Genomic DNA, 17,540 nt, shown 5'->3' with positions numbered 1-17,540 from the left:
TTGACTGTGACTTGATGGCACTTTCACACACGCACAAATAAGATGAGCGAAGATTGTGGCAAACAAGAAACCTCATTTGGTTGATGCTTTACATTTTCAGCATCCACTGTGGTGTGGTATTTAAAATAATAGTGGCTTTTGGGGCAGCATTAATGAAGCCACCACCCATGAAATCACACCAGAATTACTAAAATAAATGTGCTTAGTTAAAATGAGGCACTTCGTTCCAGTGGAGGAGATTAGAAAGAACACAAGGAGATTCCTGAAGGATCATCTGAAGGCTCCATCAAGTCCAGGATCTTGTTTCTAGCAGAGTCAGGTAAGATGCTTCCATCAGGGCAACAGCCCTCCTCCTCATTGAACCTAATCCCTTTGCACTCCATCCGGATGCAGATCCCCATCAAAATATGCATCAAGCTTCACTAAAGCTTCACTAAACAGACAAAAATTGTTTGTTGGTCATTCCCGGCCCTAGGGAAGCACGCCTGGCCTCAATCAGGGCCAGGGCCTTTTTGGTCCTGGCCCCCGCCTGGTGAAATGAGCTCCCTGGAGAGCTGCGGGCCCTGCGGGACCTTCCATCGTTCCGCAGGGCCTGCAAGACAGAGCTCTTCCGCCAGGTTTACGGTTGAGACCAGGCTTAACATCTATGCCCCCCCGGGACCTGAGGATTGGGATTAGAGACGGGTACCATCAGTATCCCCTCTCCACCTGCTAGTGAGGGAATGGGTAGTCGATTAGCCGCTCTTGCCAGGTAGCTTATTAATTGCAGATGTGTCAATTGGATTTTAATGGATTTTATGGGGTTTTATACTGTTGTATACTGTTGTTGTCGAACAACAACAACAACAACAACAACAACAATAACAATAACAATAATAATAATAATAATAATAAAAAAAAATTGGCTAGCCACTATTTGAGATGGGTTGCTGGACTAGATGGACCACTGGTCTGATCCAGCAGGGCTCTTACATTCCTATCAGGGGAAGGCCCTGGCCTCTTTGCCTCATGGTTGGCTCTCCAGAGGAACTGGCTGGCCACTGCGTATGACAGATCCCCAGCAACCCACTGTCTTCCAGCATGTGCAAACAAAACCTTTGCCTTTGTTACTGGTCAGAACAGTCCTGTTCGGTGGGTTAACTGCTCTGGTTGGATAATGTCCCTAAGTAGGCACATTTCTTGTAACTCAGTACCTCCCTTCATTGCTTCTCTCACTCCCTGCCATCCAGCAATATGAAACCAGGCAGAAGATGCCAAATAAACTGTCAAAATCAGAAGGGTTTTGACCACTCTGGACTGCCAGAAATGGTTGGATTCAGACTATTTTCTATGTGCTATTTATGACTATGTGCTATTCAGGGCAGTCCTTGATCGGTATCATCATAATGTACTAACAGCAAACAACTCTACTGATTAGCCAGTTGTCTGGCTGCAGGTGTCTAGCTGAATTTAGATTGCCTCGACACAGAATATTCTGGCACCGAGCACATGCATATCTTCAAGATAATGAGCTGTGGCGGGAGGAACAGAAACTCAAAATAGGCTAGCAGGAGTGTTTGCAAGTTTTATTAGTAAAACATTTAGAATATAGTGTTAATTGGTAAGGAGAGCTGTATTTGATGAAAAAAAATGAAGTTGCAAGATACATCACAGAAACATATCTCTTTCCCTTACAATCCTATAATAGTGTATATTGTTTAAAAACTCTTATTTAGAAGTTTAACCTGACAAATTCTGGACAGACTGCCCATTCTGCTCATCAAGAGAGACACAGCTCTGGGCTTTCCAAATGAGAAGGATAAAATAATAGAAATGATAAATTCCAGGGTCGCCCTTCTGACATCCAAATGGGCTCCCCACCTACCCGCAGCTGGGGCTACCACCCAGTTGTGAGCCCCCCTCCTTGAGCCAGGCCCCACAGCAGGTCTTTATAGTTGGCATGCTAAACTCATTAAGTGGTCAATGGGATGGAGCGATTACAGTAGGGATTTTTGTATTGTTTTAGCCTTAAGCTTATTTTACTTAAATCTGTATTTGACATGTTTTGTACCCTGATGTAAGCCACCCCGAGACCATTTTTAGAGAGGGGTGGCCTAAAAATCCCATAATAAATAAATAAATACATACATAAATAAATAAATGAGTCAGGTGGGGCTACTGTGACCACAAAACAATCACAGGGGTTCCCCAATATTTAAATTATTAAACAGAGCTTTGCGAAAGAGACCTCTAACACCCAGTGATCACTTTAGTCCCTAGATGAAAACGGCCATTGTAAAAGGAGGTGGGCTAAGCAAAATAATACTATACATTGGAGTCCCCAACCTTTTTCAACCTGCGGGAACCTTTGGAATTTTGATACAGTTTGACGGTCACAGTCGCAGAATGGCTTCCCCGTCAGGCCCTAAAAGCACCAGAAAAGGTGGCAAAGAGGACTTGGCTGTCTGTTCTGCTTCCGAAGCTCCTTGCTACCTCCACCAACAGATCATTTAAAAATTGAATGAAGAACAGCTTAAGATTTATTGGGACTCAAATTCTGCCACAGTGCAGCTGTGCTTTGAGTCAGAGTATACCAGGGTGTCAAAATGACCCTGGCACAAAATGAGACAAGCTGTCACTGCAGGGTTTCCACCGCTGCTGTGGGTCAGCTTTCTCTTGGCTTAGTCTGCGGGGAACTTGGCTGATGCATTAAAGATTTCATTCACCTTTCCTGTCTGTCCACAATAAGCAATTATTTACATGGATGGAATTCCCTGAATATGAGTCATAAAGATGTGACAAGATGTGAAAATCTTTTGTCATAAAGATGACAAATGGGTGGCTATCCTTTAGTCTCATTATATTAAAACACTGTCAATAAAACATTATAAAAAAACCAAGAAAACACACAATATTTAGACACTTTTGATACCTGAAACAGTATTTGCTTAAGTCAAAGCAGGAATAAGAGATTACATTATGCAGAAATCATAATAGCAAATGAATATACCTAACTGTGCTTATTTATTACATTTTATTTTTATATCCATCTTTTCCTCCAAAGCAGGTAGCCTGAGAATTCCTAGGATAGTTTACAGACCTTCTAGAGCTAAAGGACCTCCTGAAGTTCAGCCTCAGGGTAGTTTCATGGGCCTTTAGCCCATTTCTTGATGCTGTAGTGGTGGCAGCACACCTCTGCTGATTTGATCCTGAGGTAAGACTGTACACTAAAGACAAAATGCAAATGTATCTGTTTTTTAGGAAAATGAAGAGAACTGAATGTATGTGTGTTTAGCAGTAATCTCCCCCCAAACTGGTGACAAATTATGAAGCATTACCAGTCCTGTTCTTCTAGTATGCCTCAAAATGACAACAGAACTAGGCTTTACTGCATTCTCATTTTCCTGGCTTGTAAATTTTCCATGGGGGGGGGGGGAAGAGGGGCATCTGTTCCACACATATCTTTTGCTCCCTCTAGTGGTCAATCTGATATTATATCCAGTTATGTCTGGCATAAGAACCCGCAGTTTAAATATGCAGGGAGCTGTGCCTGACATAAACCAATGCAATACTGAATCAACCACTAGAGAGAGCAAAACATATGTGGAACAAGAACTTACAAGCAAGGGAACGGAGAATGTGGGAAAACTCTGCTGTTATTCATATGTCATAGGCAGGTCAGTGTTATGAAACTTCCTAATAGAGGGATCCGTAAGTCCTGGCCTACCCATACAGAAGATTAAGCTGGTAAACTCTTGAGTTGGTAAGGTGAACTGTTCCACCAAGGTGATAAAGGGAAGAATGCTTCTTTGTATAATGCACACCTTTACGTTTGTATAATGCATAAACAACAACAACAACAAATCAGTAAATCAGTGAGGAAGGTTTCAATTCAGTGTTCTCCTTTCCATGTTGGTTTGCACTTGCTGTGAGTCTTTTGTGATGAGATAGTGAGAAACACGAGCCCCGAAATTCACTATGGTATTGCCTGTTCTACCGCCTCATTCTACTACAGTCATAACCCACCGCAGAGTTCTTTACTCCTCTTAGCAGCCAAAATGCAAAATGGGATAAAATAACTGATGGAATGCCACTAGGATGGAAGCCACCTAAGCTGTATTTTGCTTCAGCGGGTAGCCATACCTTATTGTGAAGGCTTGCTTTCTCTTCCATTCGCACATTTTTTTTAATGGTCCTGGTCCCAGGCAAACCCTTCTGACCCCATACCAAAGCAAACCCTTTGTAATAATTCAACATTTTCATTTTGCCTCCTCTGTAATAGGTTCAACCACTCTCTCACTTTCAATGTACACAAATATGGGGAATCAAAACATTTAACATGCTTAGGCGTTCATGCAGCTGTAAACAAGTACCATGCAAGCATGCAGGGAGCAATTTTATTGTTTATAGAAACTTGATTTTCCACTCCTTTATAAAAGTCTTGCCTCTCTGAACTGGAGCAACGGGGCATGGGGGTGTGGAAAACATGCTTATCCTCAATAATACTTTGGGTCACTTTGGGTCCAATTTTCTTGGACAATAACACTTTTGTGTATTTGATAGGCCTATTTGACATGCTGAAGGCTTATTGTGAGCGATGGCCCCTCCCAGGTCAGCCTGAAAGCCTGTTTAGGAATCAGATCTTGACCCTGAAGCGCATGATGTAGCATAACTGTTTAGCGAGTGCAAGTGTGGAGCCTTAGACCAGGATTTGGGAGATCCAGGTTGAAATCCCCATTCTGCCATGGAAGCTTGCGGGGTGACTTTGAGTCGGTCACATGCTCTGAGCCTAACCATACCTTGCAAGGCCGTTGTGAGAATTAACTGGTGGAGAACTATGTAAACAGTTTTGAGTCTCTGCTGAGAAGAAAGATCAGGAATCAATGAAATAAATAAATGTGAGAGTACATCTGGGGATGCGCATACCAGTGAACCACCAGGACCGTCCCCATCTTCCAGGCACAATGAGGGTTTTAAGGAAGGTTTTCTGATCAGATGATTTGAAACCTTGGATCTCTGTAGAAATTAATCATCACACTGGTGGATCAATATTCATATGGGATTTTGCTTGATTCTTCAATCTGTGCTAGGCACCTACGGCTCATTTTGTCATATTCCATGGTGGTTGTCATGTGCCTCCCCCCCCCGTTACTGACTTACTCTGTAGCTATGTCTGGGGGGGATTCTGCCCATCTCTCCACATGTTGCTGCCCTGGTCCTGTTATTACTTCCTGGTTGGGTGAGAGTTAAAAGCCTCTAATTTGCATCCATGCACATTCTCACAGTGCTAGATGTGGCTTTGCTTTTTTAGAAACAGCGCCTCTGTTGTGCGCTTGCACTCTGTAAAACGGAAAGAAAAAAAAGAACGAAGGAAAGAAATCCCTCACCAACCAATTTTCTTATATATTATTCTATACGCACACATTCCCCCTTAGCAAGAAACATAAGAAGAAACTTATCAGGGAAAACACACCAATACGTAATTTAAAAAAAGAAACAAAAAAAAATGGCAACGACTTTGAACGTACCTAAAATTGGGACTGCAAAATTTGAAGTCAAGGGGGAAGAGCAGAGAAGTCAAATAATTTCGCAGAAAAAGATGCTATCCATAAACCTCTATGAGAATACTTCCCAGTTTAACACCAGCAGACAAAGAGTACTAATACAGGCAACTATCCAGCCATGTAGGAAATGTAAGGACTCCTTGCCAACTTTTACAACACATATGAGGATTTGAATTAATTACACTGTGTGTACAGCACAGGGGTGCCAGCCTCCAGGTATGGCCTGGGGATCTCGAGGAATTACAACTGATCCCCCAATGGCAGATATCAGTAACCCCAGAGAAAATGGCAGCTTTAGATAGACTCCTCTATGCCAGCGGTCCCCAACCTTCATCTGGTCGGGGACTGCCTCCGGGGGTGGGGGAGAGCCAGCGGCCCGGCTACTGCAGTTGCTCATAAACGTGCATGCCCAATTGCTGTGCATGTGCGTTTTGGCCACCAGGTGTCACTAACACGCATGTGCAGAGTTGCCGCGCATGTGCATTTTGGCCACCAGGGAGCGCAAACACACATGCGCGGCAGTTCCGCGCGTGCGCGTTAGCGTCGCTGCCGCACCGGCTGCTGCGCCGGCCTCTTTTTCCCCCTCTTGCTGCAGGGGGGGAGGCAGGCACGGCCGCTGGCGGCCCGGTATGGTGGCCTTTGCGGCCCGCTACCGGGCCGCCGACCGGGGGTTGGGGACCCTTGCTCTATGCCATTATGCCAGTTTGGTGTAGTGGTTAAGACTGCAGACTTCTAATCTGGTGAGCCGGGTTTGATTCTACGCTCCCCCACATGCAGCCAGCTGGGTGACCCTGGGCTCGCTATGGCACTGAAAAAGCTGTTCTGACTGAGCAGTAATATCAGGGCTCTCTCAGCCTCACCCACACCACAGGGTGTCTGTTGTGGGGAGAGGAAATGCGACTGTAAGCTGCTTTGAGACTCCTTCAGGTAGAGAAAGAGCAGCATATAAGAACCAACCTTCTTCTTCTATGCCATACTGTGGTAGGGTCCTGTCATCCTCAGGCTCCACCCCCAAAGCCCTGGGAACTTCCCAAACGGGAATAGCCCACCTTACCCTCAGCCAGTGGCCAGGGGGAACTTGGCAACACTGCTCTAGTAATACAGTCAGTTCAGAAACTATGTGGTAAAGCGGTCATGTCTGGGCCTCTGAAGAGGTCACTAAAAGCATTGATATGTTTTTATTAGATGACTGCAAATATACTTTACTTTTACAGGTTTTAACATGGAAAATGTTTTGGTGCTTGTAGGCCTTGGGTATCCTATGTGGGTGGAGAGGCAGTGCAGAAATGTTTCAAATAAAATTCAAAACTCGATCCCATTTGGATGAAGACCTTTCATACGCCAAGAGCCAGTTTGGTGTCATAGTTAAGAGCAGTGGCTCTTAACTATGTGAACCGGGTTTGATTCCCCACTCTTCCACATGCAGCTAGCTAGGTGACCTTGGGCTAGTGACAGTCCTACTAGGGCAGTTCTCACAGAGCAGTTTCTCTCAGAGCTCTGTTAGCTCCACCTCCCTCACAGGGTGTCTGTTGTGGGGAGAAGGAGGGAAGGTGATTGTAAGCTGCTTTGAGACTCTTTTGGGTAGAGCATGATATAAAACCTAACTCTTCTTCTTCTATAATGGCTGAGACAATTTACCTTTTCACAAATCCCAGTCATATTTCCGCTGCAGGACGTTTTGATTACATCATTCAATAGAATTTTCATCAGGATTCTCTGCTCCTTTCCCTAATGGTTTTCTTTTCCCTGGGCCTGCAAATCACATTATCTTCAAAGTGTCCCCAGGGAAAGTTTGGATTGACAGATCAACCTAGCTAATCCTTTGTCTCATCATTCATCTGTTCTGAGAGACACAGTGCCACAAAACAACATGGCTTCCTACAAAGCAGGTGTGTAACCGTGTACATGGGCAGGAACAGTTTTAACTGAGGGAAAAGGTGGTATAATAAGTACTAGGGTCCCTCTTTCTGGAATCTTTTCTGCCTTCCTTTGGGGCTCCTTGGCTTCATCTGAAAGCGAGAGCCCTTTACTACATCAGTTTTTTCCCCATCCTCATGCTTACAGACGTGCTGAATCTAAAACTGGACCAAAGCTATGCAAAAGCAATACCACTTGGAGAAACTAGGATACTAGTTTTTGTGAGAACAAGGAAGCATTTGATTTGGGGCACGGGGCATCATGTATTGATGCAAATTGTGCCATTTGTTCTAGTTCCATTCAACTTTGTTTGGGAGGGGCTGTGACTTAATAATAGAGCATCTGCTTGGCATGAATAAGGTCTCAGGTTCAATCCCTGGCATCCTCAGTTAAAAGGACCAGGAAGCAGGTGATGGGAAAGACTATGTAAGACTCTGGAGAGCTGCTGCCAGTCTGCAAAGATAACATTGACCTTGATGGGCCAAGTTCAGTCTGATGCAGCTTCGTGAGTTCACCTGTCTCTCCACCCCCTTCCTTGTTCTAGATCAGTTTACCCACATGATCTTTACCCACACAGTTTACCCACACAGTTTACCCTGCTTATATTGATTCTCTGTGTTCCATGATGTGCTATCGGATCATACTCCTTAACATATCCAGATTTCGTCATTCAATACCTGCATCCCATTTCTGCCCAAACTACTTGAGATGCAGACTGTGGTCACATTGGCCCCCTTACTTCCCCTGATCACTACAGTGTTGCTTGTATTTTGGGGATTTTATTTTTTTTGCAAGCCAAAAGACAGAATCCTGAATTTGCTGGTGCCTTGCTGTGTACCTTTGTCCTGACTACACTTGATGCCAAAGTCCTTGAATGTCACTTGGCCTCCTCTTACTCCACTTGGGCTTCTGAGATTTGCTTTGGAGGCATTTTTACCGTGCATTATCTACCAGCCCATCCTCCATCTGCTGTAGACCCCAACTTCCTTAGATCCATCATATCTCACCTGAAGGCATAAACCTAGATGCTGCTGCAAAATTCTGCCCCCGTTAGACTAAGGTATAGATCCCCACATTCTAGTTCTGGAACATCAATTTCTGGACCTGGACCTAGCAAATTTCATTGACAAGCCGGTCTGACCAGTGCAGGGAGGGGGGCATTCTCAGTTTTTCTCACTATTCCCTTAACCCACTTATGGAGGCATCTGGGGCCTGACCCAAAGTGTTCAATTATTTCAGATTGGACTTAACCAACACAAACCCAATCACGGGAAACTCTTAAAACACATTCATCTGAATCAAAATTAACCAGCATCTTAGTGTAGCACAGAAACAGGCTTTGTAGGAAGAACCTAGATAAAAGTGGTAACAAGTTTGCATCACGCTGATATAATAACGTTGTAAGTGAAACAATTCCACAAGGAAATAGGGCGTGCCGTGGCAAGGAATCCAAGTAAGTGGAATGGAAATACTGTTACGAGCACCTGCGGTTGGAGCAGGAAAGGGAAAGTAGTACAAAATACAAAAGAACCATCACACCATGTAATTGCAATGCCACCTGCACTCCCCCAGGCAGCTCCCCGAGAGGGACTAAACCGGAGGCCGATTGGAGACTGTGTTTCTCTTTTCGAGCCTCTGCTTGAGCTCGGACACCAGGGCATTGTGGGCCACGCTAACACAGCCCTTTTTTTTTGTGGGTTTGCTTTTGCTCTTGGGGCTCAGAGATCCAGACACTGTGGGCACCCTCCATTCAGAAAGGCTTGCCTTGAACGTAGGGGCAGGTGGCGGGACTGGAGCGCTCGGCGGTAAAGGGGGCGGCACCTGGAGCAAGTTGTTGTTGCTGTTCTCATTCTGCTGGCTCTTGTCTTCCTCTTGGACAGAGAATTTCTGGGTAAGGGTGGCAAGGCTCTTGAATTTCAGCCACTCCAGCCTGATCGTCCGGGGTTGATAGTTCTGTCTTCTTTTAATGATCCGTCGCACCGGCATGACTTTGTTGGACTTCTTATTGCGCCAGAACATGACAGTAGAGATCAAGACGGTGATCATCACCATAATTGCTATGAAACCAGCTAGAACTCCTAAGGCTTTCAAGGGGTTATCTTTTGTTTGCATCAAAAAGGCGGCCATAGGCCCTTTGTGTAGAGTCTGTAAAAGAGTACAAAGAGAACACATGACTTACTCCTGGGGCACAGACAGACAGTGCAGTTTCATTTGTCCAAAATACATAACAACCAAGGCTGACCAGCATCTGAGTTGGCACGGGAAATCTGGATTCAGGACCACAAAGATTAAAGATGAAGCTTCACAGTACTGTACTAGAGTAATTGCTCTGAGGTGGATGGCCTAGGCAAGTCTTCAGATCTTGGGAGCTAAGCAGGGTTGGCCCTGGTGAGTACTTAGATGGGAGACCACCAAGGAAGTCCAGGCTTGCTATGAAGAGGAAGGCAAAGGCAAACCACCTCTGTTAGTCTCTTACCTTAAAAACCCTATGAGGTTGTCATCAGCTGGCTGTGACTTGACATCACTTTCTACAGTAATTAAATAGTGAAGTGTCCCTCTCATTATATTGCTCTAAAGCAGGCTTTCTTGATATTCCTTGAAGGGTTTCCCAAATGGCTCGGAGCCAACTAATTTTTATATATTTTTAAATGTGTTAAACATTTATCAGGTGATAGGACCATATCTTGTTGATCTCCCATCCCTCCAAAAATGGCCAATGATGAGCCTGGAGGGGGTTGGAAGGGGGGGTCAGGTGGGCAGGTACACAGCCATGCCTCCCAACCATATTCTGCACGATCGCACCACTTCTGGGGTTTCTTGAAGCCTGAAGAATGTTTCAGGAATTTCTCAAGAGTAAAAAAAGTTGAGAAAGGCTGCTCTATAGTTAATAGATGATTCCCATGTAAATATCTAGTGTTTGTCAATGAAGTGGAGACATGTGGAAGCCCTGGAATTGATAGCCCATGGTTTAGAATCATAGAATCATAGAGTTGGAAGGGGCCATACAGGCCATCTAGTCCAACCCTCTGCTCAACGCAGGATTAGCCCTAAGCATCCTAAAGCATCCAAGAAAAGTGTGTATCCAACCTTTGCTTGAAGACTGCCAGTGAGGGGGAGCTCACCACCTCCTTAGGCAGCCTATTCCACTGCTGAACTACTATGACTGTGAAAAAATTTTTCCTGATATCTAGCCTATATCGTTGTACTTGAAGTTTAAACCCATTACTGCGTGTCCTCTCCTCTGCAGCCAACAGAAACAGCATCCTGCCCTCCTCCAAGTGACAACCTTTCAAATACTTAAAGAGGGCTATCATGTCCCCTCTCAACCTCCTTTTCTCCAGGCTGAACATTCCCAAGTCCCTCAACCTATCTTCATAGGGCTTGGTCCCTTGGCCCCAGATCATCTTTGTCGCTCTCCTCTGTACCCTTTTAATTTTATCTATGTCCTTCTTGAAGTGAGGCCTCCAGAACTGCACACAGTACTCCAAGTGTGGTCTGACCAGTGCCGTATACAATGGGACTATGACATCTTGTGATTTTGATGTGAATACTATAATACAAACTAGGAGGCGCAGTTTCATGAGGGGGGTTTTCAACATGTATCAAATATAGTTCCCAGAATTCTTTGGCTGAAGCCATCACAGCTATAGCGATATCAGATAATATCACATGGTAGAAATAAAACCTGATTATGTTAGTTGCCCTTCATATTTAATTTCAGAATCCTTCAGAAGTTAAAACAATGTTTTCAGAGATAGTATCAGATTCTCCTCATCCAGTTACAAATTATCAAAGTTAGGGTTTTTTTTAAGGCAGTGTTGAATTATTTTTCAGTGGCAGAAACTGACTGTGTTCTGTTGTCTAGTACTCTTTTACAGATGTTATAAAACAAAACCCCAGCAAACCAACACTTGGAGGTACATCTCTGAGCCAAAGAGAGGTTGTGCATTCCTTTTCAACATCCCAACAGTTAAGGGAGAGGTAACGCTCATGTTTATGGCATATTAAGGACAAATGGAGGAACAGTTCATGTAGTGTTTTAGCATAAAGAGTGTCGTGGTCGTCCCCGTATAATTCTCCTGATTTTGCCCTGAGGATGGAGCTGGGATTTTCTCACACATCCAGTATGTGATGGTGGAGATCAGAATGGTTACACAAATGGTGAAAAAGACACCACTCACTGGGAAGCCATGGTTACCCTGAGACCTGCATGGAGTGACAGGTGCACACTTGGAGAGAAATACGTTCTGTGGGCTTCAAGAGCACTGCTGTGGAAATTACCAAGTTTTCTGCTTTCATGTTCTGTAGCATTTCATGGCTCAATGGATTGATGGTGCTGGGCTCTAGGCACACAGCCAATGAGATGCTGTAGTGGTGCCCGCGCCCCCCAGCTTGCTTCTCACTAAGCCTCTGAGCAAGGTAACATGAATTTTCATCTACTCATTCCGAAACCATACCCAGTTATTCTATGCTGGTGGGAAATGACCCAGTGCAATGGCATTTTAGCTGTGAATATATTGCATATCCATTGCTGGATTCTTCTTGTACCACTGCGTTGGTTATGCCAGCTTAACTGCTCCATAACCTTACCCTTAGCCTTGCTGCATTACTGGTAGTGTTACCTGTCTCCTGATAGTGGCTGGGGGTCACCTGGGATTTCAACTGATCTCCAGGCAACTGAGATCCGTTTCCCTGGAGAAAATGGCTGTTTTGAAAGGTGGGCTCTATGGCATTGTACCCCGCTGAAGACCCTTCCCCTCCCCAAAACCCACCCTCCCCAGACTCCACCCCGCAAATCTCTAGGAATTCCTAATTACTGAAAACGAATATTTCTTCGCTTCTGAGGAATGATGCTCCCTCATGCTTTCCAATTCAATTTTACCATATTGTTCATTGCCTCAAGATGGGTCGTTCACTGCCCCAAGACGGCGAGCCCGAGAGTGGCAGTAGTATATAAATTGTTGTATAAATAAATAAATATTAAAGAATGGAAATTTTGCAATGGATTATAAATTGCTCTTCTCCTGCTCACCTCTTTCCCCCCTTTGCAATAGTAAACTTCCCGTGTTCTCTTACCTCTTCTGTGATATCAAGCTTCAGAACGGCAGTGGTACTAAACGAAGGAGAGCCCCGATCTTTGGCCTGTATGACCACTGACCATATGCACTCTTTGTTGTTGGTGATATTGTGAATGATGTCCAAAGACCGGATGTAGGATTTCAGCTTTATTTCTCCTGTGCTTTGATCTATGTCAAAGACGTTGGCCGGATCTGCTTGCATGATGGAATAGTCAACGATGTTGTTGGGTTCTTCTGCATCTTGGTCGATTGCCTTTTGGGAGGGGAATGATGGAAGGGAATGCAAATCAGACACAATGGAACTTTCAAGAGGGCTAACAAAAATGCATAGTCATCCTGCCCAACCCACTGGGCTATCAGTAGGAATTACTTCAATGTTTAATTTTTCTACTGTTCCATGTTGCTTGTTGTTTCACTTCATTCATTATTGGTAATCTAAGTTATCTGTATTGTTTCTGTTCTGTTTTATGTGAACCACCCTGAGCCTTCGGGGAGGGTGGTAGATAGATAGATAGATAGATAGATAGATAGATAGATAGATAGATAGATAGATAGATAGATAGATAGATAGATAGATAGATAGATAGATAGATAGATAGATAGATAGATAGATAGATAGATAGATAGATAGATAGATAGATAGATAGATAGATAGATAGATAGATAGATAGATAGATAGATAGATAGATAGATAGATAGATAGATAGATAGATAGATAGATAGATAGATAGATAGATAGATAGATAGATAGATAGATAGATAGATAGACAGACAGACAGACAGACAGACAGACAGACAGACAGACAGACAGACAGACAGACAGACAGACAGACAGACAGACAGACAGACAGACAGACAGACAGACAGACAGACAGACAGACAGACAGACAGACAGACAGACAGACAGACAGACAGACAGACAGATAAAGGTTTCATGGAATTCATTAGTGAGCAGGGATAAAACGAAGTAGAGATGGAACCTTTGAGGCATATGCTTTAGTGAGTATATTATTTTTCCCTCTGTTCTGCACATATAGCATTCAAGCAATGAGGCCAGGCATTATTGCTTCTTCTCTTTCTACTTTTCTTGCCTCTGGGCACATTTGAAATTCTGCTGCAGCATGGCAGATGCAGCCACATAGTGGCTGCTGCAAGAGGTGGCATTTGCGGCTGCTGCAGTTCACACATTGGAAATTGTTGTGATGTGTGGACAGCTTGTGCTGAAGCCAAGTTTTGTGGAAAGTCTGCATGGCCAGTCAAATCTTCCATGTACAATCAGAAGCCTTGAAGGCCAAAAGTCCCACCTGGCCCCGCTCATTTTCTATAACGACTTGGTGTGTGCCAAGAAAAGTGACTGTGGCACCATGTTTGGGATCCCTGTTCTACTACAACTTGGTGAGCCAGCTTGGTGTCCTGGTTAAGAGTGGTGGCTTCTAATCCAGAGAACGGGGTTTGATCCCCCACTCCTCCTCCACATGGAACCAGCTGGATGACCTTGACCAGTCAAAGTTCTCTCAGAGCTCTCTCAGTTCCACCTATCTCAAAAAGTGCCTCATGTGAGGAGAGGAAAAGCAGGTTATTATAAGCTGCTTTGAGGCGCCTTTAGGTTGTTAATTAGGTAAAGGTAAAGATATCCCCTGTGCAAGCACTGGGTCATGTCTGACCCTTGGGGTGATGCCCTCTAGCGTTTTCATGGCAGACTCAGTACGGGGTGGTTTGCCAGTACCTTCCCCAGTCATTACCGTTTACCCCCCATTTTACCGACCTCGGAAGGATGGAAGGCTGAGTCGACCTTGAGCCGGCTGCTGGGATCAAACTTTCAACCTCATGGACAGACAGCTTCAGACAGCATTTCTGCCACTTACCACTCTGCGCCACAAGAGGCTCTTCAGGTTGTAAATAGCAAGGTACAAAAAAAACCCCAAACAGCTCTTTTTCTTTGGCTACTAAGGGCATAGTTTTGAAATTTCATAAGTGGGAGGGAAGGATCCTTGATCCTTTCTACTCTGTCCCTCCATCTCATTCCCCTTCATTCCAGTACCTCACCAGAAATTCTCACCTGGATCTCTTCTGTCTTCAACCCTTGCCTGAGATATTCCCTAGACTCTCTCTCTCTCTAGCAGTGATTACCACTGGGAGACATGTGGCTCTTTCCCAACTTGAAGATGGGGAAGGTCTGGAGAAAATACAGCCTAGTATGTCGTGACCCACCTTCACTTTCACCGGTGTTCCAATAATCATGGTTTTCTCCTGGATGTTCTGATTGAACTCTGGGGAGTGGTCGTTGACATCAAGCACAGTAATGAAGACTTCGGACAAGCTGTACTTCCCTTCTGTATCTTCTGCCTTCACGTAGAAGTTGTATTTGGAGGCGACCTCAGCATCTAATATGGCCCATGGCTGGGTGTAGATAATCCCAGTAGATGGGTGGATCAGAAATCTGGAAAACAGCATAAAGAACAGCATTCACCTAAACAGGTCTGGCTTTGTTCCAAGGTACCATGTGCAAGTCCTTACTCCCTCTCAGGGTATAGTGACTCCAGTCCAAATCCTGGTGGAACACTCTGCTAATCAGGGCCCTGCAGGGCCTGAACCAGTTCCTCAGGGCCTGTTCCCCCAAGACTATGGTTGAGGCCCAAACGGACTATTAAGATGTGTCAGCCGTACTGCTGAAATAGAGAGAAGATCTGCCCTCCAAGGATTGAACTCCCCCGCACACACACACAGATGCACCACAAATTAGTGAGGGACTTCTGAAATGTATAAATGTTTTAATGTTTAATTGATTTTTACTGGGTTTTATCATGTGATTTTGAACTATGCTGTTACCTGCCATGTGCCACCCAAGAAGGGTGGATGACAAGTTTGTTTGTTTGTTTGCTTGCTTGTTTGTTTGCAAGGCTCACCAGTCACTTCTCTAGCCCTACTTAAAAGCAAAATGCAATATAAAGAAACACCCCAATCTAGCTGTTCCAGACTTGGCATGGATGGCCCAGACTAGCCTCATCGTGGAAGCTAAGCTGAGACAGCCCAGGTTAGTCATGGAGTAGGAGACCACAAAGAATAACCAGGTTGCTCTGCAGAGAAAGGCAACAGCAAACCATCTTGGTTAAATCTCTAGCTTTGAATCCTCTGTGGGGTTTCCATAAGTTGTCTGTGACTTGACAGCACATACACACACACCAACCCATTGGTAATTCTCTCCTCTGTGGGCGTTATGGCTACAGTAATGGATGAGGTCTCTCAGCCAGCTTTCTGCAAGGCCAAAGAGAAGGATAGTCCATAGGGTGTGAGTTGAGCCCCAGGGCACAGACTATGGGAATGAGGAAGATAGTAGGGTGGCACCATTTCATGAGTTAAAAGTACATTCTAATACTATGAATATTAAAAACAAAAACAGCCTTTAGTGCTCCACCATAGTCCTGTTCACAGCAGAATACAGGTGCAAAAGCACACTGAAGGTACATTATCCAACATGTGTGGAATGAGCTGCATGAAAGAGCAAATACACATTCTTTTTACAAACCAGGAAACAGTACTTTGAAAATTACGGTGCTTAAATCACACATTCAGCAGGACATACATCGAACATAATACGAGAATTACCAGCTGTGCGTATAAAGAAAAATCAAGTGTGTACTGTACTCAGATTGTACATGCATTCACTGTCTAACAGGGATTCTGTTATTTATGTGGTTGGATTGGATTTGTACAGGAGGACCCCGCCCTTTTCATGTTGCTTTGGGTTAGAGCACCTTGGCTGCAAAAGACACATATATTCCTTAGGAACATATTTTAGGTGGCAGAACCCAAACCCTGCATTTCTAAAAAAAGTTCAGACAAGATCTATGCATTTTACACTTACAGATCTGCTCCTGTTCCATATATGGAATATTTCAGTTCGCCCCAAAGTCCCGAATCTGGATCTGTTGCCTTAAGAAGAGAATGTAAGAATGGATTAATTGAAATGCAAATACCAATGAAGCTGACTTTCAGAGAGTAATTGGTCATTGCCTTTACATGCATACTCCTGTAACAAAAATCAGTTATTTCCAGAGAGAAGATCATCTTTGGAGGAGTGAGGAATGGAGAGGAGGGAAAGAGGGTGCTTAACCCTTTACTCACCTATCCTTTTCTGCTCCAAGCTGTCACTCTAGCTACACCCTCTCCCCGATTCCCATAGCATGCTTTGAGAGGAAAATGTGCACTTGGGATTGTGTGTATGTAGCTAAGGGAAGAGAGGACAGGAAAAGGGTATCTCTCCCCTTCATTGCTTCTCCTCACTGCTTTAAAGGGAGGGGCTCATGGTGGCTGCATTGAAAAACCTCTGCATGCAGAAGGTTCTGGGTTCAATCCCTAGCATCTCCAGTTTACAAGAATCAGATAGCAGATGATATGAGAGACCTGTGTAGATCTCCTCCTGAGACCATGGAGTACAGGGGTCAGTCTCAGTAGACTTGACTCTGATGGATCTACGGGCTGATTCACTGCAAGTTACCTTCATTGACATTTTCCCTTCAAAAGCTGCTTTCCTCTCTTATGAAATGCAGCCAGCATTTGTTACCCAGGATTGAAGGCAATGTATATTTAAGCACTGAAAATTAACGGGTGGGAGGGGCACTTTCCTTTTATAAAAAGAGATTTTCCCCGCAACATTTTTGTAAAACTTCAGGCATAAATATCATGGGAGGGTTTAGATAATGTAAGAAAGCCAGAGATGTTACTGAAAGATATGCAGGGACACTGCAGTCAGCAGTATACTCAAATGGTGTTCCCGATATTTAGTATAACGCACTGAAAAATTATTACCTTTCAAGAGTGCTATACCATGTACCAGCCATGTATCATGTTCACCGGAGCGCACTAATTTATTTACCACCCTCTCAGCAAGCTGGCTCAGGACAAGGTACATTAATTTTTTCAATAACTTATAATAAAGTTAAAACCATTTTTTAAATTTAAATTTTAAATTTTAAATTAGATTAAAAACCGATTGAGCAAA

General features: G+C 44.2%; 1 protein-coding gene across 1 annotated transcript in view; it reads right to left on the bottom strand.

Moving 5' to 3' along the window:
• Positions 1–1,550: 1,550 nt before the first annotated feature.
• CDHR1 (cadherin related family member 1) overlaps positions 1,551–17,540 on the bottom strand; it is a 56,862-nt gene continuing 40,872 nt past the window's right edge. Inside the window, exons 14-17 of the mRNA XM_077350558.1 lie at positions 16,404–16,471; positions 14,750–14,978; positions 12,537–12,791; positions 1,551–9,605 (exon numbers count right to left, since the gene is read on the bottom strand). Coding sequence (XP_077206673.1) covers positions 9,051–9,605; positions 12,537–12,791; positions 14,750–14,978; positions 16,404–16,471 — 1,107 coding nt within the window. The 3' untranslated portion in view covers positions 1,551–9,050. The remainder of the gene's footprint in view (positions 9,606–12,536; positions 12,792–14,749; positions 14,979–16,403; positions 16,472–17,540) is intronic.

Source organism: Paroedura picta, chromosome 8 (assembly GCF_049243985.1).
Source record: "Paroedura picta isolate Pp20150507F chromosome 8, Ppicta_v3.0, whole genome shotgun sequence".
In the NCBI taxonomy this organism is placed as follows: Eukaryota; Metazoa; Chordata; class Lepidosauria; order Squamata; family Gekkonidae; genus Paroedura; species Paroedura picta.
Note: the sequence above shows the minus strand (reverse complement) of the source record. Positions and strands in the feature narration are given on the sequence as shown.